Source organism: Ixodes scapularis, unplaced genomic scaffold (assembly GCF_016920785.2).
Source record: "Ixodes scapularis isolate PalLabHiFi unplaced genomic scaffold, ASM1692078v2 PGA_scaffold6__148_contigs__length_123643588, whole genome shotgun sequence".
Lineage (NCBI taxonomy): Eukaryota > Metazoa > Arthropoda > Arachnida > Ixodida > Ixodidae > Ixodes > Ixodes scapularis.
In genome coordinates this window covers 97,106,627-97,130,185 of record NW_024609881.1, presented here as the reverse complement: position 1 = coordinate 97,130,185, position 23,559 = coordinate 97,106,627, and the positions used below count along the sequence as shown (strand labels likewise).

The 23,559-nt window shown below is 47.5% G+C and overlaps 1 protein-coding gene across 1 annotated transcript in view; it reads right to left on the bottom strand.

Moving 5' to 3' along the window:
• LOC8034511 (meteorin-like protein) overlaps positions 1–23,559 on the bottom strand; it is a 61,530-nt gene that overhangs the window by 22,127 nt on the left and 15,844 nt on the right. Inside the window, exons 2-3 of the mRNA XM_029972195.4 lie at positions 13,308–13,560; positions 12,029–12,209 (exon numbers count right to left, since the gene is read on the bottom strand). Of these exons, the coding sequence (XP_029828055.3) occupies positions 12,029–12,209; positions 13,308–13,560 (434 nt within the window). The remainder of the gene's footprint in view (positions 1–12,028; positions 12,210–13,307; positions 13,561–23,559) is intronic.

The window sequence follows — 23,559 nt, the reverse complement described above, 5'->3', positions numbered from 1 at the left end:
GACCGCATTCATGAAAGGCCGCCGATGTCGCCGAGGCTAACAAGCCACTCATGACCACTGCCTAGCGACAAATGGGACACAACACTCTGCAGCGTACGCGACAATAAATAAATAAATAAAAAAAAAACGCTTTCCCCATTACTTCTTTATTCCCCAAAAGGGGAATCCATCTAAGGAGGGACGTAGCCCCCGCGCCCCATTATGGCGGCGGTTAGTTTCCTTCTGCTATCTTTCCCTGCTCGTTTTCCCACGTCGTCTGCTTTGGAGAAGTTCTTTTCTTTCCCCTCCCCTGCTTTGGAAAGGAACCGCCAATTAGGCGGAAAATAGTTGTCCATATTGAGCTTTTTTTTCTCTCTCCCACCAGAATAGGTTGTTGGTCGGGGTTCGTTGCCATGTTGCTTTCGGGCGGACGGGGGAAGGGAGGGAAACACGATGCATATCCGTGTGTGCAATCTTTTTTTTAAATCTTTTTTTTTTCTTCTTTTTTTTTTTTGTGAAGCAGAACGCGATCATTAGTTTGGATTGGGGATGCTCTCGTTTCTGTGAGCATGGTGTTGTTTTTGTTTTGTTTTTGACCGGAAGACACGTGCCGGGAGATGAAAATCGTCAGCAAACGTTTTTATTATTACTTATTTATTTATTGTTGTCGTCTGAGACAGACAAGCCACGGCCCCATCGGGAAATCGAGGGGCCCTCAACAAGCAATCTAACCTGACCACATGACCTGGGACTCGTTTCCTTGTCAGTGTGCATGTGATTTGTCTTTCATCTCCAAATCAATCATGTGCACATTTTGATGAACCACAAAGAACCTAAAGCTGAAGTGTCCTAGTACTAAAAAAAAGCTGTTAATGTTTGGCGAGTTCTACGATTGACCAGCCAGAGTTTATAGTTTTATTTCACGGTGATGCTGTACTGCGTACGGGTATGCATTTGAACAGGACAGCATTTAACGCAACCTCCCTGTCGAACTGGTTTCGTTTGTTGCAAAATCGGACAATATAAACTTCAAAGCAGGCGCACAGTGTATTCCAGTCACGATTCCACTTTAACACCTATCTGATAGTGCTGAGATTTCTTCATGGATCAAAATATTCGGCGCTTCCCATCAATGTTGCGGCGTCCCAAAGTTGGCTGTCACAGCTTGCGAACTTTAACCGAACGGAAGTGAGGCGAAGCCTTCAGTCAGCAAAAACAACCACAAAATGGCTGACAACATGACGTCATCGTCATACACCCTCCAAAGCGACCCGCTGCGTGCGTCATCGCACACCGCGAAGGTTGACGTCACCCTCCCAAGATGGCGTACAAGCGCAAAAGGAAGGGATACGAATGGACACCGACGTCATTGGGTCACGTGCAAGACACGTGCTCGTCTTTGTGCCCGGACGGAACGCTTTGTTGTCGCTACTCCCCCATCGCGGCGTCGGGTTTAGAACCGGAGGGATTTTCTATGAAGCCGTCTGTCTCCCCCACAACCCGTAGTCCCCTGAACCGTCGACAGGTCGACGATCACACAGAGCGTCACTGCCCTGCTCAAGCTTTTGTCAATAGAGGGACTCGTGGGACCCACCGGGAAAGGTCGACGGTCTCGCCTAATCCCGATTACAAACGAGACCGACCACGTGACTCTGAATTGGTTTCCATTCTTGTTTGTTTGTCTCCTGTCGTCGCTCTTTCTTTTGTTCGTTTGTGTGAATCTGGAACTACGCCCGGCTAGGGACGCGTGCTATGAGGAGCTACACGCACGGGCACACGATTCCGAGGGCATTATTCCGTATGCATATATGGGCTCTGCAGCAGATGCATGCATGCGTGCAAATACGAAATATAAATAATAAATTGATCGCAGTGGTGCGGAAGCATCAATACTATTCATTTATTGTCACAGGAAATATCTTAAGTTAGAAGGGGACAGGGGCACCAGGGGTCCAGAGACAATGTAGTTAGGCACGTCAATGACTGTACGTCCGTGTTCGTAATGTCCGTCCGACCAGTCTTTAATCTTGTACGTTGAGAACAATTAGGAATGCGCCCAGTTAACTTTTAAAGGGAAACTGAAGCGCTTTTGTATTTGGGTAAAAACACTTAAATCGTCTTTGGCCTTCAGAATCACGAATATCGAGATCATTTTTTTTTCAATTTGGTGCTCAAGCCCCTTCTCCAGGAGCGTTACGTCATAAAAGGAGTTTTCGGAATTTCCCGTCTCGCGCATCTTCAGCGCCAAGCGATGCACGCGGACTCTGGCTATTTTCAAGCTCAGAAAAAGACGCCACGACTGGTGTCAGTGCGGGGGAATATACTTGGCAAGCTTGCAATTGCACGCGCTGTCCACACGAACGACACGCGCTTGGAGGCCGAAATATCATTTTATGGTGTAAATGACTGCTAGCAAGTTTTTCGTGTTTTCTCGCGTTTCAGATTTTTGGGGAAAACTAAATATTCAGACTCTAAAATTCACCTCTAACTCGTTTATTTTCAACTTCTTTAGCTTTTTTTTAAAGGGCTCATGAAACGATATCGGATTGGAACTGCGAAAATAAAAGGGGACTTTTTTTTTTTTTTTTTTTTTCAGTCTTGCTTTTGCAAAGCTTGCTGACGTAATTGTGGGATCGAAACCACCCGCCTGACGACAGTCGAACGCGGCTCATGGATTGGATAGGAGAACTGCGTGAGCGCTCGACTTCGGCTCGTAACTATCAATGCCCCGGCGGACACTCGAGTAGTGGCTCCTATCCTACCACTGCGGTGATGAAAATAGCCGAACTTTAACAATACCTGCAGCTCAGCACCCGTATTATATTTTGGCGACCCCAACGCGTGGCTATGATTAACGTTGCCGGCATAGCATAGCCGCTTGTACTGGCTCCGAGTTGAGGGGATGAACGATGCTCATATTTCTCAAATTTATTTGCCGATTGCCATTGCTTAGAACGAAAAACCAAGGCAAGTTTATCCGGTTATAGACGTTATGGAGTGATTCTGAGTAGTATTTAGGGAAAAAAAGAGAACTCGTTTCATAGCCCCTTTAAGCAAACATTTAGCAACACCTGGCAAGATGGAAGTGCGATATTCAGCTGCCACTATCTATATGTTAAAAAAAATAAAAGGTCGTTGGTCAGCAGACGCGTGCAGCCAAAAAGGGAGAAGGACCTGCTAAAGGGCGTATCCCTGGTAAAACCACAGCACGGCCGTCCACGAAATACGGCCTGCAGGTCAACGCACAAAAGAAAAGAGAAAAGGAGGCAAGATGCCCACGAGGGCCAGGTCAAAGACAAACCCATCCAAGTTCGCCAAAGGCCAGGATCCCCCAAAGTGTGTACCTGCGCACTCTACATAAGCCAGCGAGCCAGTTCGAAGAGTGGCATGGGTAGAGAGCGGGAGAATGAGAAAGAAAGAAAGGAAGGGAGAGAGACTGCGTTTCTCTCTTTCCTTGGAAACAAATCAAACATGGCAATAAGGGTCATCAATGTGCAAGCGGACGCGAGTCGGCAATGGTAAGGAGTATACCACGCTGGGGCAGGCAGGCAGGCAGGCCGAGATTAAGTGGAGAGAGCATAAATGTCCAGCGAAGGCGAGAGGTTTAAACGTCCCGGGGAAGGGGAGGGTACGGCTAGAAACCCACGGAAGGCGAGGGGAGAAGGCAAACCTGGAGTAACGGTCGAAAAAACAGGTTCTACGAGGCTGCCTTGCTGCCTCCTCCTGCCTATGTACCTGTTCCCCGGGCAGAAGTTACACACGGAGAAACGTTTCCCGGACTTATTACGCATCACCTTCCGGCTAATGTCAACAATTTGGGGTCTGTTAAAACCGGATTCCTTCGGATACAATAAAGGGACCTGTCTTCTGTCAGCGAGTAAGACAAATCGGTGATCTTCGGGCGGTGGATGGATACTAAGTGGCTTGCGGATTGCACGCGACGTCTAGGAGGGCTCTATGGTACCAGGAGAACGGCATATCTGAAACGATATGAATCCACTCGCCCCGCAGCTTAAAGCGGACAACTACAGACACAATAAGCGGCTGCTTTTTCTGTCGGCTAATCTAAGAGGCCCTCTGACTGTAGAAAGGGCCGATGTCCAAGCTGTCCGGGATAGGCCGTGGTTGCCAGCACGTGCGCACATGTAAACATCTAGAAAGATAAGAAGAGGAAGAGAGGATACGATTGGCCGGCCGCACGCCGTTTTGACCCCTGATCTCTCCGCTCTTCTCCCCGAGATTATGCGTCGACCGCTCGCGCGGGTCGACAAGACCACCCCCGCTTTTTGAAGGCCCTCTTTGAAGGCAAACCCTGCCCGTGGAATGACCTGTAAGACCGGACTTGTTGTGGTTCTTTCTATTTCGCTCTTATTTTGTTTTTCTTTGGAGAAGAGCCTCCGTCATCATGCGCAATGGCTGGGCGCTGCAAAGGGCTTGACGGCCAACTTCTTTTATTTGATTGCCTTTTTGCTTCTTGCGTCAGAGTTTAATATAAATCCTACGCAGGCTGCTGCCGCCGTGGATGGCATGGGCGCGCCGAGCGGGCGGATTCGGAAACTGCACACCTCCGCAGAGCAGACGTTGCGAACCTGCGGCGTTTTCGTCTTTGTGTACCAAAGTCATGCTTGTAAGGATGCCCTCATAGGATGGTGCATTCTTTGTCTTCTTTGTGATGGTGGAATAAAAATAGCTCGTGCTTTGTTAATGCCCGCTTCTGGAGTTATTATCGGAAAGTTAAAAATAAGAGCAATGAAACTACGTACATATTGTTTTCTCATCTATCCCAGGGACTCAATGAAGACTTTCCATAAACAGACAAATGCAACAAAAAAAAAAAAAAAATCTATTCCCTTGTTTAAGTGCTCATGCGAACAAAAAAAGATCAAGTTACAGGTTAGAAGTCTAGACAGCAGGTTCCTTTCTGGAGGTATGCCGACATTCCGAAATTCAGTGCCACCTGGTGGCTCAAGCGGCAGTTTAACTTCTGTTCTACTAATGGCGGCAATGAACCTGTAGTCTGCAGTATTTTATCCGGCACGGACACTTTCGCAAGTCAACGGCAAACGAATGTGCTCTTCGCTGTTCTCTATCTCTTTCAGTGTCGATGGCCACAAGGATGCAACCAGCCAGAACGAAGAGTGAATCCAGATAGATGTCTTGATAAAGTTCTATACACCAAAGGAACTTGAAGCCGATTGCGTGCTACTACCAAATTGACTGAGCCCGAGTTATAAAAACGAACGCTTACGCAGCTCTCAATTGCATTCAATTCCTGCCTCGGAATTTAATGCAAAAGCAAAAGGCGTCATTAGAAAGTGGAGGGAAATTAATATAATTTAATGCTAAAGGCGCCATTAGAAAGGAAAGTGAAAAAATAGTAAATGTTACAAGTAATTCAAGTACTTCCAGAAGGAATCACAGAAGTGTTGTGATTACTTCCCAAGAAATGTAATTTACCAAATAAGTCCAAAAAGTAATTGATTACAAGTAATTTTGATTACTTACGATAAGTACCGTACAAGTCTGGGTACACCTCCTCCGCGAGAGTTCCCCAACTGACCTAATCTATACACTCAGTCCCAGGTTAAAAGTTCCCCAACTAACCTAATCTACAGTCAGTGCCAGGTTAAGAGTAAAGTGAGCTCGTCCCACCCCTCTTTCCACTTTACTCTTAACTCGGTGTATATGGCTTGCAATGATGTCCAATATGCGGCCATTGTGGTTGTCTGCTAATGGGCGTGTAGCTTCTGCAGCCTGCGATTCGCACCACCAAACTTTTTTTTCTCTCGGCAAAGAACAGGATGGATGACCACCAGCATGCTGCGATGACCTCATAGTGCGAGCCATGTATGCGGGATTGCAAGCAACGTTTTTTTAGATATTGGCGACGGGCGCGATTGAAAGCGTCGCTGTGGTCGGCCTTCCACGATTGGCCAAACGCTGACTATGACGTCAGCAAAGGATTTCTCATTGACGGAAGCAGCGCTGGTTTGAGAGCGCAATGATTTCAACCTTCCACCATGCTCATCGCATCGAACTTGTTGTTCGCAAGGTAGTGACGCCACGTGAGGGAACCATAGGAGGGCGCCACCAAATCTTGTCGCCGCTAATAGGGTGTTCTCACATGACGTCAGCCCGCCATTTTGTTGTTAGTTGTCAGCGTGATGAAACTTGTAAGCTTTTGTGCACTACCAACTTGAGGGGGTGATGGGAATCTTCCGAGTGCTCGCCTCTGCACGCGCCAGACTGCTTATAATAACAAAATGGTGGACGAAATGACGTGGAGCGGCGTTCGAAAACGGTTCTTCTCTGTTTCCGGCACGCGAGCAGATGCGGGCGGATATAGTAATACCCTTGTCATGAGGCTAAAAGGAGAAGGAGTTCGTTATAGTGTCCTTTTCGGGAAAGGAGCTCGCTAGCGTCGTTTAGTACAAAGGAAGTACTCTCGACAGCACAAGCGCTAACGGCATTGGAGGCGAGCTGGCGTATGGTTTCGTCTCCCTGGACTTAGTGGCTGACTGTACTGCACCAATGAAAGCTTTCGTTGATAATTAGAATCCTAACTGTGTCAGAGACGATCTGTATCTTCGTTCTCCTCGCGCGTCTCGGGCTATTCAACAACTCGCCTGCATGCTCACTTAAAGGGATACTGAACCAAAGAATTTAGTGCCCATAATAAGTGGCGCACGTTCTTTCCACCAGCCAGCAGCCGCCGGTGTGCGCGAGCACACTTAACAAAAATGACGTCACAGACCTCCATTCGCGGTTGAGATGACAGTGAAATGCATGTGGGCTTCGGACTAAAGGAGAATAAAGACAGGCTTTTCATCTCTACAAGTGAAAGCTACGTGCTTGTTAGACCAATTCATCGCTTACGTTTTACACCAGGCACCACTGTGTAGACGAAAAACTTGTCTTTATTCTCCTTTGGTCCGAATCCCATACATTTCACTGTCATCTCAACCACAAATGGAGGTCTGTGACGTCATTTTTGTTGCGTGTGCTCGCGCACACCGGCGGCGTGCGCCACTTATTATGGGCACTAAATTCCTTGGTTCAGTATCCCTTTAAACTCGGTTGCCGCTCTTTGGCCTTAGCAGCCCTTGCGCCATAAAAACCCGATCACTTAAACTCGGATATATTCAAATTTTAACTATGGGGAGATACTAGTTTTTAACGGTTGATAGTGGAGCTTGTTGGTACATACTTGTATATATATTTGACAGCTTGAACCAGGGGAAGATATAGAGAAATTGAGACATTCTAGCCAGTAATAACAATACTCATGCGCGCGAGATGCTCGAGGCGCTTGCTATCGAAGAACAAGCGAGTGGGTGCGTCAGCACCCCGTCCATCACTATTCACAAAAAGGAGAGACAATATCTACGGTGCGTCACGGTCCAGAAAATGGCAGTATGAGCTTGTGGCGGGTGAATTTAAAATATTAGTTTAGGTTTAGGTAATGTGAAAATTTTGTAAACATACACATGCATTATTATATTAGTATAATAGGTTTTAATATGTAATAATTTTTGTTGGTGTATGTAAACACGCAAGGAAAAAGAAGTTCCCACTAAATAATCGTTGGTAGTCAGCTGTCTATTCTCTCCTGTCTCAATTTCTCTATATCTTCCCCTGGTTCAAGCTGTCAAATATATATACTAGTTTTTAATAAGTTTTGGGTTCTGGTACGCAAGCAACAATTTAGCGCACTGTAAATATTGCACACCGTCGTGGTTGCCACTGTCCGGCTATGACACGAAATCTTCTTGCGAATGTTTGCTCTCCTTATTATTTGAATTATTTGCGTTTCAAAGATTGTTCGTAAAATAATCATTAACTTGTAATGTTTTAAACGATTATAGCATTTCAGAATAATATTTTCGTTTCAATTTTAACTCCGTGTGGCCAGCCCCAAAGGAATTCCAATATCGGTGGTAATTATCATTTTGCCGGCCGTGTCACCGCATGCTTTAGCAGAATATTCTTTAGCGGAAAGGATAGTAATAAAAAAGGAGCTTTAGGGCGTCGTCTGACAAGGGGTATAAAGCCCCTTGCTAAAGGCGTCTTTTTTTTTTGTTTTATTTTTTTACAAGTACCGCCAACATTGTTGTGGAAACGCGCAAGACACGTACCACGAGTGGGTCCTCCGCCGCCATTTGTTTCCAAGGGCCGCCCGAGACATGTGCAACGTGCACTGGCGCATTTGACGCTACTTGCAAGACAAACGCAAACACATCGAGGGGCTTTCATAGGGATAGATATGGCGTGCCGCCGAGCGCACGCGCCACGAAAAGGAGCTAGGCGTTCCAGGAACCTTGTCCACTGACTTTGATCTATTTATAGTAACGTTGATTGCAAGCAGGGCATATCTGGCCACCGCCATGTTTTATTGCTCGCGCGAGCAAGCACACGCCAATAGGGGGTATTCACTGGACGCCATATTTGAGGGCGATGTTTAGAGCGCATGCTCAGAACCAGGTCACGTGAATAGGCCGCTAAGACCGGCAATCTCGATGGTGCAAAATGGACGTTGGAAAAGAACTGCGGAGGCTCGCTGTCAGCTCGGGCTCATCAGTTGCGCGCACAGCTATTGGCGACGAGCGCGACCGAAAGCGTCGCTGTGGTCGGCCTTCCACGATTGGCCGAACGCTGACTTATGACGTCGGAAAGGGTATATCATCGACGGTAATAAGAGGAATGAAAGAACTTTAATTTTGACGGTGTTGGTAGTGTTCCTTTGAGAGCGCAATGATTTCAAGCGTCCACCATGCTATTTACAAACACCATCGAACTTGTTGTTTGCAAGGTAATGACGTCACAAGAGGGAACCGTAGGAGGGCGCCACCATAACTTCTCGCCGCTAATGGCCGCCAGCGAATGCTCCCTATTGGTTTCGCGCGCATGGCTGCATAGTCTTGCATGCATAAGGCAGCAACCAGGACATTGAAACTTTAGCACTATGTCCCGAGTTGCGGACGCGTCCCGTGTAAAGTCACTCATGTGCCAAAGCGAAATGTTTTGCAGCCTTACTTACTTCCTCCATTATCGAAATTTATTTTTTAGATACCACACTTGCCATGTGCGAACACGTGCCCCAAAGCCTCAATATCGCTATAGCTTCGGCTAGGGTGCCTTCATGTGCGCTTTGCTTAGGGTGGAGACATCTGGCCATTTTGTCCCAGGCGTTTATTCTTCTTTTTCGTTCAGAAGCACTTGAAAGAGCGTGTTCCTAACTGCACGTGTTTGTGGCGCTGACTGTGCTATGGCGACATTTTGTTTTCGTCGATTTCTTTGTATTTTATCCGTGAGCGCATGCTGCCGGTATCGGGTTCTACAAAGGGTGGCATCACCCTTAACAAAAGGGCATTGAGGCACCCTAACTTCGGCGTCTGTTATGTGATATTTGTGGGTGTAAGATCTCGTGTTTCAACGTCGACATTCAGAAATGTGCAAGAACATGTTCGCTCTTTTGTCGTCACTTGGTGAACAGAACTCATCCTTTCACCGAACATGTTAAGCGCTCTCCAACTCTGACCTCACCGGCATGAATACTAAAATCCTGGTGGATAGAAAAAGCTGCAACGTCACTGAACATGTAGTGAACATGTGGGTTGTCCAGTCCTCACACATGGTAAGCACGGCTTGCATGTGACGTCAAGATACTCCATCACACAAACACCTGCAGTGCTAAAAAACGGCACGAGCGCATGTTGACCTTGGAAAGTGCCTTCTTTGCGCGATTTCTTGCAGGAACAAAGCCTTCTGCAGAGCTAGCCCACGCGCCTGTGCATTTGTCTGCACTGTATACGTTCACAAGGTGGAGTACAACGCCCTCAACTAAAACGATGGTATACGGGAAAACAAAGTCAGCCACCACAGTCTTCGTAAAGCTCAGCTACACTCCGTTAACCCTTAAGCTGAGACTAGAAGATCCGCCTTCCATCGCGAGCTTTCTCCCCTTGCTAACACGAGTGTGAACGCGCAGGCACGCGCAACCAAAGCACTGCGGAAGACAGCTAGCTCGCACTGAAGGCGGAGCTTCTAGTCTCAGTCTAAGGAGTCGCCAACGCGCGTGGGCGGGCATGACTTTGCATTTTATTTCTTGGACCCTCATCTACGCATTATATATATATAGTATATACATACATAAAACCCTAAGCCGCCAGGTTTTCTTTATACTGCTATTGAATCGTTCAAACCTAAGCCTCTGACAGCAACGTATGTCTCGTTCAACCAGGGATCAGCAACTCCTTTCTCGAGAAGACGAATCTTCCACCCAACAAGCTGCAAAAGTTCAACTGCGCCTGCAGCTGGATGTTCTGTTCCGCTCGGCCGGTGTGTCCAAAGAAATGAACGCGGTCTTCCTCGCTTTTCACGGTGAACGCACACCCGTCCGTGTTCACCAAAAAGCTTAACCCCCCTCCCTCCCTCCCGATCCCCGAACTTGCATCTCGCGCACACAGAAAACGATCGTAACCAACCAACAAAAAAGGCCAAGCGAGGAACCACATGAAACTGCCTGGCCACCCCTCCGCCCTCGAGGAACCGGTCTCTAGCCCTCTAAACCTTCCAGCAAACAAAAATAAAGCGCACCACCGTACCACCACCACCACCGCCGCCGCCACTTCTTGAGCTGGATGGACGGTAGAAAGGAGGCGAGCTGACAGACCGTACGCACATACACCACACCGCAGCGAGAGCGAACGAGCGAGCAACACCGCGCCCGCCCGCTTCCCGCCAAAAAGAAACCGACCAAAGAAGAATATCCTCCCTTCAACCTTACTTCTTTCCCCTCCTCTTTCGCCGACGGTGCCCCCGCTGTGAAAATAAAATCACAGAGTACGCCCCAGAGCGCCCCCCGCCCGCCTGCGCGCCCCTTCGGCAACCCCGCCAAAACGGGCGTAGTCGTGCTAAGCCTAAAGCTTGGGGGCCGAGTTGTTAGGCCTAACGTGGCGTCGCCCGTGTCCCTCCTCTCTCTCCCTCTGCGGCGGTTCCTTCGTCTGCTAGTCGAGCGGAGAGAATAGAAGTAAATTGCCGCATTCGAGAGATTGAGGGAGAAAGAATATGTAAAAGGACCCAAAAATTCTACTTGAAAAATAAAAAAGAAGCGAAGTGAGATAAGAGGAGGCGAAAGGTGCCGTGAGGCGTGCGAGCGAGTACGCGTGTGTGTTCGTGTGCGAGCTCGTGCGGGTGGACGAACGAGTTGTTACATCGCTGTTTTTTTATTTTTTTTGGTCTGAAGTTTTATTGTTTATTCGCCTTCGAAGAGCGCGCTACGTCTTGAGTCGAACCCGCCAACATATACTGACGCACCTTCGATGTGCAGGTCAGAAAGGTATACACATCCTCTATTGAAAACGTTGTTCGGTGATATCTACTGAGAGCCGCAGTATCACCGCTCAAATATACACCACACAAGAGGCACGGTGTTCCCTGAGGACGTGGTGACAAAATGTTCGACGCACTCCTGGTTGATACACTCGATTGCTTTCGACAGGTATGCAGACAAGATTTTTTTTCTGAGCCGACGTTCACCTTAATATTCATCAAATCATTGTGGGCGCCCGTAACATTTATTTTCGTAAAAAAGAAAAAAAAAAAGGGCTTGGCAGCATTCTTGATGACGATGCTTTTTTTTTTTTTTTACTTAAATAAATGTTACAGGTGTTAATAATGTCGTTCCTTAGTTTGGCAAATATTGCCCACAGGCGGCCGGACGCCGGCTCCGAGAAATTTTGTTTTTCCGTTTTCTCTATTGAACCACGTAAAACTGACTTCCTTAAAATTTTGCATTTTACCACTTCTGCTAGCGTCACATTCTCAAGGAATGTATGCTTTCTGAGATGCGTGGTTTTTTTTTTACGCGGGCCGAAAGACAGGGATTCGTTTTCTCGATCTAACCCCGTTGTGTAGCTTGATATCGCTGCATGCCTATTTTGTTTCCGAACACGAACCTTGCAAACTACCATGTCGCTTACGTGCGATCCTTGCAAGAAACCAGCCTCGTGTGTGTGTGTGTGTGTAACGGAAGGTAAGGTCCGCTCACCGGCCATGTCATCTTCGAGGTCCCGCGCCGAAGTGACCGGCGTCAGGTGGTACCAGAGATGGAGGGTGTCTCGACGCAGCAGATGATTGCCCTCAGGGGTGGCCTCGAGGAACAACGCCGCCTGTCCCTTGTAAGACGTGAAGCACCGTAGCACTTGATCTTGGCCGTCTGCCGACGGACCCTGCATCGCAGACGACCGCGCTTTGTGAGCAGACGACTTCCGCTAGGTGCATAGAAGCTCCCGAAAAGGACCCCAGAGCTATACATGACTTGCACAGACGTCACATCAGCTGCCATGGTTTGCCTTGCTGCTGGGGTGCGAACCTTCTGCAGCATAGAGGGAGTAATCACTAGCGGCCATAGCTGTGTGCGCGACTGCTGAGCACGTGTTGACGGCAAGCTTCTACAATACTCCCAACACGCACATTGCACACCATCAAGATTGTCTTCTTTGGGAGACCATAAATAAGAACTCATCCCGAGCATGGGCTGTGAGCAGTCACCTGGCCGCCATATTTGAGAGCGATGTTTGAAGCGCATGCTTAGAACGAGCTCTCATTAATAGCCTGCTAAGACCGGCAGTCTTGAGGGTGCGGAATGCACATTGCAAAAGAACTGTGGAAGCCCGCCGCCAACATGCGCTCAGCAGCGGCTGCTGAGCGCGTGCTAACGGCGAGCTTCCACAGTTCTTTTGCAACGTGCATTCCGCACCCTCAAGACTGCCGGTCTTAGGAGGCTATGCAAGCCATGTATACCTGGTACGGTGCAGTGATGTCAAGTGCAAGCCATGTATACAAAAAAAAAAAAAAATTGTATCGCCCTTTCCCCATCTTTCATTTTCCCCATTTCCATCAGGATTAACTAGTTTGAGTTTGCTAGTTAACGAACTCAAGTCCTTGATAAAATAGGGCGACTGCTCCGAGGTCTAATGGCCGCCCTATGTGCGTTTGGCTATGACCGTCTGAATTACGACCGCTTATGCGACTAAATAACACACTAGCGTCATCTATCGAGTAACCCTGGGACCTTTCCGATCAGCGTATATTTGACAAGTCTTCCTTTCACTTTGTGCTTGAAAGAATTATCACAGTGTTATAGGCGACCATTCCTCGTAGATAGAGCGCATATTTTATCTCGTAGATATTGCAAAACCTATAGTTATACGCAGATCTGAAGGACTACCTAACAGATGGCGCCCGTGTGTGCCCTTTTGTCGTCACACCAACTACAAAAACCTTCGCAAAGTCGAAGAAGTAAACAATGTGTTGGTGTTGCTCACCTTGTATATTGGGATAAGCCTACGATGTCCTTCGAGATGCACGGCAGCACCGGTGGAGTTGCCCGGGATCTTGACGCACGCCCGGAAGTCCCTCGGGGTACCAGAAGTGCCCCCTAGCCGGAGGAGCACCCTGAGTGCACCCCTGGGGTACCTCCAGGTCACCCTGCCCTGGTCGCACCGGAGGTACACCGGTACCACGGACCGGGACTTGGTCCACTTGGACAGCGACGCGTGGTCCGGACCGCTGAGACCACTGGATTGACAGGAATGAAGAGAAGGGGGTTGTAGTTAATGTCTATACTGCACGTAGGAACATTGGCAAGTTTTCTGGCGGTTAATTTGAGTCACACACAATGCTATCAACTGGCTCTTTATAAGATCGTAGCGCTCGTGCTTTAGAGATTGAATTAAATGAATACTTAAAATATGCATCAATGGTATGATTATGCTATGTTTAAAATAAAAATATTGAGTCACTGGGCTGCACAGAAGAGAGCTATCTACAGGTGATTACAACCAGTCCACAGCTCAACAGACAAAGATGGCAGCCCGCAGAGGGTGGATATTAGAATGGTCTATACAGACTACAAGGAGACTGCAGAGACTTCAAAAGTGAATCACGAAAGGCGTCGGACCACTGGTGTGTGACCAGTCAGGCACTTGCCTGCAAACAACAAATGTCGGTACACACAATACGACATACCGATGTTTATAAAATCACAGCCTAGCGTGCGAAGTTCACGGGCCAATACACGTATACTGTCCTACGCTTTGAAAAAAAAAAAAAAAAAAAAAAAAGCGCGTGCGTTCTTGAATTTCGATATAGCGCGTCGGTGAGAAACCCGCTTTTGGAATGGTCTATATCGTTTAGGTTAACCTATGTTTGAGTCGAAGAATGGGCTATCGTTTTATCGTGGCACTTCTAACTTAACTGCTTAGGGTGATCAACATCAGAGTTAGTAAACACGAGGAAGACTTTATACTGCTTGCTCCGGCCGTTGCGTTAAGGGTGAAGTGACGTTCTTCACGACGTCTAAACGGACTTCAGGTTCGAAACGCTTGTTTACTAGCAGGCGTTCCTCTACATAGTTCAAAAACGCTTGTTTACTGGCAGGCGTTCGTCTACATAGTTCAAAGTACACACTTTCAATGCTACCCCCCCCCCCCCCCCAATCGAAAACGTCTCTACATACAATTAATTATCTTGGGATTTACTTCACTTCGAACCTTTTGGTGTGAGCCACACATTAACTACGTCACAGCTACCGCTAACAAAACCCTCGGGTTTTGTAAGACGCCTTCTATATCTGGCCACTTGGGAAACACCACTTATTGCATAGTGCCAGCCATATCTAATTCCTTATTTTTTTTTTCATTGCATTTATCAGTTTCCGACTGGAATGCACTCCCGCGTGATATTGCAACCCTTACCGGACCTTACCAATCTTTTTTTTTTTTTTTTTTTTAATACACTCGCTGTTTTGTTTGAAATGTACGAACGTTACAGCTGTTTTACTATACTTTTTTCTTAGTGTTAGTTAACTTGCGTCCTGATGTATTGCACCCCCCCCCCCCCCCCCCCCCCCCTATGTGAAAAGCCCCGCTGCTGATTTAAGGGAAGAGTAGATAAATCGAAATGAAATATAAGTCCACAACATCCCTTGTCCTCACTTCTCGATCCCTGCCAAGACAAACACAGAGTTGCCATACGATTTCCGAGAACAATCCATCACGCGGGGACGCGAGACAGCCTAGGACGCTCAATTTGCCACGTCTGCCAATAACCGTCGGCATTGAGCGTCGTTAGCAGCGACATCGACGCCGACCTGCGGAAGTGATAATCGCCGCCGAGCAAGACCGCGCACAGGCCAGGCGTCGACCTTAATTAGGAGGGTGACGCGCCCGAACCATAAAAACAGGTTCCGAGACACGCGCCACACAGGTAGGGTGGCTAGAGAGTTGGGTGTGTCGAGCGCGCCGGCTCTCCCATGCATCGCCGCGGCCGGTTTGGGAAATCACCGTCAGGGGCGCTCTAGTCAGCGTGTATGCTAGGCGCGCGCAGCTGGCGCGGGGATTTGCGTGCGGCAAGGCGATAGCGACGAATTCACGCCCGCTTTCATCTGTTCTTCAGCGCTCGTGTGAATTTATTTCAACCGTTCATGCATGCCCGTCCGTCAGGTGACACGTGGAGACTATGGACGTTGCCCCGTCAACCTCCGGCGTAAAGATAAAGCAGCGAGCGAAGCACTGCTTCGTTCCAGGATGCACGACAGGCTACAGGTCTGCAAAAGAAAAACACACGTTGGTCGCCGTCCCGAAGGACCCAGTTCTCTACTCTCACTGGGACAGGAATATTTCGAGGGGAGACACGCATCTTCAGGAAAACTCTGGGGTGTGCGCACTTCACTACGACGAGCGGTACATCGAGCGATACTTCTCTAAAATATCGCTCGATCCGTTCGAGATATTGCTGCATGAGTGGTGTTTTGGGGTTAATAATAATAATAATAATAAGTTTATTCACAAAGAAAGCATACATACACTTTACTCAGTCTCACAAAAGCACTTGCGTGCTTGTGCGTGAGTACTTACTCACGCACAAGCACGTAGCGTCCTGCTGAACACGTCTGCGGCCAGTGTTGGGAAGTACTTTAAGCACATTGTACTTAAAGTACTACTTAAATTAGGTTTAGGAAACTTGTACTTTACTTGAGGTACATTCTCTGAGTACGTACTTGTACTTAAAGTATTCTTTTCTGCTACTTTCCGAGGACCGACTTCAAAGTACATTGCCCAAATTTCGTTTTGTTAAATTTGTATCACGAAGTGATGCCTTGTCAACTCCGAAGAAAAACTGGGAGGGATATTCTACTCTCACCAGAAACGTGAGCAGACGACGCATCGCCCCGTATGTACTGGAGCGGCTTTCCCGTAGGTTTTTGAACTCTTGCTACTTCTCAGTCGGTCAGCGCAAGCGAGGATGTTCAAAATATTAGGAGAGAAAAAATAATCATAATGTAGCTCCTAAGTCTGTGGTGCGAAAAAATTAAATTTCCATGTCGACGTATAAGAGGCAACAGTGGAGAACGTTGGTTTGAGACATTCTCTTTTGCCTTTTCCTTCTGTTTGAAAGTTCCTTAATTTTTGTTCGCACCCCAATCGCAGGTGTCACATGATGATTAATTATCACCAGCACGCTTGCACATTTATTTTTTGTTTTATTTTTTATTAAGGAGATGGCATTTTTCTATGAGAGGATTGCTTGCGGAAGCTACGGTGCTGACGTCATGGTGTCTCCTAGTACATTTAACCCCCTTGGGTGAAACAATCCAGTGCAAGGGGCGCCAAATTCAGAAGAGGGTATTCTGAATTTAACTCCATTCCTGAAAAAATAAAAATAAATAACTCTGCGGCTGCTTGACTTTACCAAATATTCGCCGCTGTTTTTGAGGTCATGCTCCCTTGATTACCCCTGGGTAATGTATACCAATTAAGAAAAAAATCACTGTATAGGGGAATGAAAGGGCATCATGAAAGATTGTGTTAAAAAACTTGTTCTTTACTTTGAAAGTACATTGTATTTATAGTACTTTACTTCAAGTACGTTCCTCCCAGTGTACTTAATAATTTACTTGTAAGTAAATTATTAAGTACACTGGTGCGTAAATGAGACGTTATGACGTCTCATTTACTTTGTACTTTACTAGAAGTACCTTTTAGATGTGCTTTACCCAACGGTGTCTGCGGCCTTATTTTCTAAAATCCGAATTTCGGTTCAGCATTTCTTTAACCTGGTTGCATGCACGTAGCAACACGACTATATATGAAGCTGGCCTTTCGTACAGAGTTTAATGTGCTTTATACCATGGACTCTCCATAAAAATTTCCGTCGCAATGTCACAATGGTGTCCACTCTTGTTGATGGCAATTTTTATGCAGCGACATAAAAATCTAGCGGAGGTGTCATCATTGGACTGTTCGGTGTGCCTCAGTATAAAAGAGGTTATATTCTGCTCGGCTAAAATGTGCTTCCTCAGACTCAGGCCGTTTCTGTCCTTTGCGTTCTGCTATAGCCCTTTTGAAGTTAAGTGACCAAAATGCGACGGTACTTAATAACTGTTTGCGGCACTGTCATTATTGTCCTGATAGACTTCAAAGCAGAACGCTGACTGCAAGATATGCCTTTTCATGGTACCATGATAGGGTATGTTCATTCTCAGAGTGCTTGTAGGTCTTGCCAATGGCTGTAAAGAACCTCGTTGTACTTTGATCCTGTGTTCCTATACCTATGTCCTGCCTAAAAGAGCGTGATCCCGACAATCAAACTGCAGTCATCTGGTGAGGAGGCACAATATTTTTGATCAATCAAAAATATGTCTTTACTTAGTGAAGATAAATACGATCACTACTGGTGTCTGGCTGCCCTTAGGTCTGCTCTAGACGCAGCCTTGAAAACCTGTTCACGAATGCAGCCGAGAATACCCAGGACAGCCTTACGATGTTCAGTAGTGTTGCGATTATAGTGTGGAAAAGAAGGTACACACGAGAAAGATATATTTGTTACCATGTGGAAGATCATATGCCATAAGCCATTTTGTAGGGGGGTTAGCACAAAAGAAATGCTTTTTTGCTTTTTCTCGAGATATTTTATTTGCCGAAGTTACGACAATTGCATTGCCTATTCCTGAATATTTCGTTCAGGAATGGTTCATGTAACATGTATAATATGTTACTTCGCTCACTCTCTTTTAAAATCGATTTTGCATTTCATTGCTAGCTTTACACGTTGAATAAAAATGTAAAGTGCCAAAAATGCATTGTTTGTATGTGTCATGACAACTTTTCGCGTTGTTTCTCGCCAGCCATGTCTGCTCTTGAATCACAGGGGAATTGCACCAGAAGTGTCCAGTGTCCTCAGACATATTTTAATGTTAAAATGCCTGCGCGGTTCAGCGTCGATTCATTTGACAGACGTGACACAGCGGCTTGAAACGCGAAATTTTGTCACGGCTGCTGATACTTCGGTGGACGTTTCACGTATTTCGAAAACATAGTACACGAGAGAAAATAAAAAAAAAAAATAATTCCCCATTTTTCTATATTACCTCGGAATCAACGCCTCCGTTACGCGAACGAGAAGGTTGCGGTGAGAATAGAACGACTTCAAGTGCGCAATTACCTTCGTCGACACTCCAAAATCGCGTCGACTATCGAATCCAGGTTTATCACACTTTCATTATGTCACGCCAATTAATTCTGTAAAAAAACATAGCCGACAAGTGGCCGCGTAAAGGTCCGCCCAGCGCATTTCGGCCCCAGCGCAGCCAAAACGCCGCGGTCGGATAGCATACAGGCCTACTGAGGCGCCTCCTAGCGACAGATTTCCGTTTCGGTGCCGCGCGCCGGCCGCCGCTCGACACACCCAACTCTCTAGCCACCATAACACAGGCAATTAGACCTCGTCGACGCATCAACATGGCGGCGCCCCACCGAGCGAAGCAGACGGAGCACGCGTGCGCGCTCTCGACGCTGATTGGTCCGTTAGGTCGTCTGCTAACGTGTCGTGTCGTCTGCTGCCAGGCCGTTTGGCCGGTTTTCCATCTCCGTTCGCGTGTCGTCGTCGTTCCGGCGCTTGATTTCTTTTTTTTTTCTTTTTCTTTTTTTTAATTATTAGTGTTTTCTTTTGCTTTCGATGTTGCGTGACGACCGCCGACGCCAGCCTTCGAGACATTTGCTTTTGCATTTTGTTATTCCTCGCAAATTTCTCCTCCCTAAAAATAATATAGCAGCGCGACTTGGAAAAAAAGAAAGAGAGAAAAAAAAAAGGCAGTTTCTGAGTCAGCAACTGACTTTCTATTCATCTTTGCTGGCCTTCAGTTGCTGGCGCGATGACAGCCAGGCACGATGCAGAACGTTACTCATCCTCCGAAATGCCCAGTGTATTCTCTACTTTACGAAAACATTCTTGCAAAAGTACTTTATCCGCTAAGAACCGCAGGACTGGGCAGATACAAAAGACAATTTACATCAACCACGGGAGTATTCACAGGACGCCATATTTGAGGGCGCCCGGTTCAGAGTGCATGCTTAAAACGAGCTCCCATTATTAGCCATGCTAAAACCGGCAATCTTGATGGTCCCGAACGCACGTTGCAAAAGAACTGTGGAAGCTCGCCATCAGCACGCGCTCAGCAGTCGCGCACAGGGCTATGGCCGCCAGTAAATACTCTTTACCTAAAACTATGCGGCGTACCTCCAAAATCAGGTGATTGCTTCAAAGCTCTGACAACGCTAGCAATATGGCGGGAAAGCCAACAGGTTGAGTTGCATGTAACGTTGGTTGCTCGGAAGAAGGGGATATGCACATGGCTCGCACATGACGTTACCGCACCATGCTGGTGGTGGTCACATATACTTGTTCATGCCGAGAAAAAAAGAAATTCGATTGTGCAAAATGTACGCTGAAGCGCTCAGCACGGAGCCCACATACCACAATGGCTGCTTATGTGACGTCAGTCATACATGCGTTGCGCACGCTCTGCACTGGGCGACAAAATGGCGCGGCGCCCACAAGACAATAAGGGAACGAAGTGTCGATATTCTGAAGCGTACAGCTTGGTTAGTGGCTTCTGTGTCGCCATACTGCAGTGCTGAAGAATCAGGTGCTTTTTCCCGAAAGCCCCGAACACGCTGCAATAGGGCGTACCCATAGCCTTCTTCTATATAGTGACAAAGCCTGGCAGATCTCAACGAGAAGCGGCCGCCGAAATGGAAAAGGTGGAGCGGCAGAAAACGGATGAGAGGAGAGCCACGTGACTGGCGCCCCGCTGTGGCGAGATGCCGAAACACGCTTCTCCGGACCGAACAAGTGTGTTTCAGGTCTTCGCCGCTGTAAAAGCGGTGCGGTGACGTCCAGGTTCCCCGAGAAATGGCTCTTTGATGCTGCGTGCTACTAGATCCCCGCGCTCCAAATCTGCGACCGGACACTCTATGGCTCCGTCAACGAACTGCCAGGCTTTGTGAGTATAAAGGGGACTATGACGTACCCCGGCGGACAACATGAAACTGAAACACCCGAACCGGCCTTTTTCTGCGTCTGCGGTCCGCACAATTTCTATTAGTATATCCCTCCACTTGTCAAATAGTCCGAAGTATATATATGGAACTTCAACTTTGCAGTTGCTTGGAAGGAAATATTATATCATTTACGGGCTTGCCAATTTCAGAATCGCTTGCGAAACAAGCGTGACGAAATCAGACGCGTCCTCTCTGCTGTTTCGCACGCCGCAACAAAAGCCGTAAAGAGCTGTCCACTAAAAACAATATACAAAAGAGGCACGCGTGCAGGAAGCGGTCGACGACGAACGGCGCATCAATTCTCATCCTGTTTAGCATCCAATTACTCTTCCCCCTTTCCCAAACCCACCTCCTCACGGACTCGGGAAATAATTTGATCGCGCGACAGGACGCGTACCCTCCGTCCGTCGTACACAGAGACACCGAAACGACCGAACACAATGTCGATGCGGTCGTCGCTGGAACAACGCTTCGTGTTGTTAGCGGCGATTCCCTTTGGAGTATAGCCATTGCGTCGTTTAACGATACCTTTGGTCCCCACCGCGGAGGGGAAATAGCGGTTCCGTGCAATTGCAGGCGACCCCTACGTATATTTACGGACCGGATGCTTGGGCTCGACGCAGCTCGCACAGGCGGCGCTGTGAGCGGTAGCGCTGTTGCTACCCGCTCTGGTGGCCCGCTTAGAAAACGCGAAACCGAGTTCGTTCTAGATCTAGGAGCGAAAGATTGCACCATGACTGTAATGAGCGTCTTATATATGGCTATATAGCGAGCAAGTAAACTTTCCTTTTACTACGGTTCTAGAGATTCGATTCTCAGCCCTTTCTCATGTAAATAAACCGGCACGGCATTACCGCTAGTAGGATGTGCTCAAGGAGGCACCTCGGCTGCATGAACTCTCGTTCAGCAGGAGCAACTGCTAAATATAAAACTATGACCTAGGGCTTCTAGCTGTCAGACAATACATTTAAAATACGACTATAAAATTCTGAGGAAAGCAAAAACTGCCGTGTGAAAAGATATTTCTTTCTATATGCCTGTTGAGCCTAGTGAATTGTGAGACAGGGCAAGGACGATGTGCTTGTTTTCGTTCTATTGAAAACTGCCATTATGTTAGCGTTTTAAAATCATGTTATAACATAAGTTGTGGGCCCGAGGTAGCCTTTATGTGTAAGATCAGAGCAAAACATCGCAAAACAGCCAGACATATACTTGGAAATGCATATTTCAAGCACATGTTTGCACCACACGTTTGTATGCTTCCCCTCAGACAGTGCAATGCAGACTGTCGTTGGGCAATAAGAGCCACGGGGCTTGCCACTCCCAAAGAACTCTTTGACGTCACGCATCGGCGGCGGCGCTGCTGTCGGCACTGGGCATGCGCAGATGATTCGCCTCGGGCGAACCTGGTTTCCGCGCAGGCGCACTGAGCACACCCGGTGTGGGAAAACGCGGCCTTGTTCGTAAACAGCGTGTTGGTGTATAGATATATGCGGAGCACATGTTCGTCTGCTTCTTTTTGCAGGGTTTGTGGTGACGTCAGAACGTCGAGCTCTGATTAACTCTGATTGAAGGGTAGTGGGTAGACCTCAAGACAGCTTGCTTTGAGTTCTACCCACTATTCTTCAATCACAGTCAATCAGAGCTCGGCGTTCTTACGTCACCACAACCCCTGAAAAAGAAGCAGATGAAACTTGCACTCCGCATACTTCGTTTCAGCCTCAGACTCAGCCGACGCTACGAGCTAGTGAGATATCGCGGTATTTTTGCAGCCACAGATAGGGGGTATGAAACCACCGCGGAAGACATTGCAGCTCGACACGTAATCGAAGCAAGTAACATGGGGAAACTTCACTAACGACGGTGTGTCCTCGAGTCATGACGTTCACAGCTTCCAAAGCAAGCGATAAGCAAGGACCTCGGTGGCGTGAGAACCAAGTGCAAGCGGGCCCGTGTACGGTTGCAAAAATCACGCGCGCCGTTCCTGGTACGTGACCTTACGAACAGAACGCGCGCCCGCACGGTGTGACGTCGTACAGGTGGCCAGGTGAACCTTCAACGCCAGTGTCGGGTGACCAAAACTCCCCGTTCGGTTTGATCCAGCACGCCTCCCCGGCATCGATGAGCAAAGTTGAGACGAACAATACGAACACGACGACTATTGAATTACAGGATTCCGCGAGCTGTTCTGCAGAAACTTTCGCGTGACCTTAAAGCGTCGATGCGGTCACTTCCACGGTTGGCCAAGAGCCCCGTCTCGAGCATGATGAATTCTACTTTTATTAGTGAAGAGGAATAGTGAGACCATATACCTCGGTGAAACGGTAAACTTCGACGGTGTTTCAATTTCCATTTTAAGCAGTTGAGTTTTTTTTTTTTTACCTATGCGTGACGTTGAAGCAAGTATTGATTGGGTAGTCTTCTGGCACAATAATAAATCGCCTGGCAAAAAAAAAAAAAAAAAGTTTGAGGGGTGTCAGTGTCCGTTTAAGGGCTACTGATAAAACAAATAGATTCCAGTGCATATCTGTTAGCGGGCAAGCGCTCAAAAGTCGTTTTGATACACGGCAGACTTCAATTTATTAGCAAATCCTCGTCACCCTAATCTCGTGCCTGATAAGGGATATCCGCGTAACGCCAAACCAAATCGTTCACGTAATCCTGGCCAACCTATACTGTCAGCGGAGAATGACAAGTTTGACGGTTTCTCGGCGGCAAAAAATTAGAATACTGTCGCGGAGAAGTAGGAATGTTTCTCTGTTGATGAAGTTTCTGATATGACAAATAACGGTTTATTTAAGGAATATGAGATAAACTTTTTTTTTGTAACAATGAATGTTGGGGAGGATACTCCTAACTTCTGGCGACTTCCCCTGCCGTCCTCCTCGACCACACCTTCAGCGGGTGCACCGACCACAGCCAAGCTCGACAAACAAGGATCCACACAAAGGAGAGCGAGCCGAACTCTCCACAGCCGTAAGGGGTCCCAAGTTTTCAAGTTAGCGGGCGGAAGGCACCACAACCGAAAGGGGTCAGACGTGCAGGTTGGCCTTCAGTGGCAGGGTGATGTTCAATGCTCGGTGTACAGCAGCCGTTGGGTGCTGCTTATATTGAGTTTAGCAGCATTCTGGAGCCAGCTCTAAGAAAACCTCTAAGATGGATTGGCTCTAAGAAA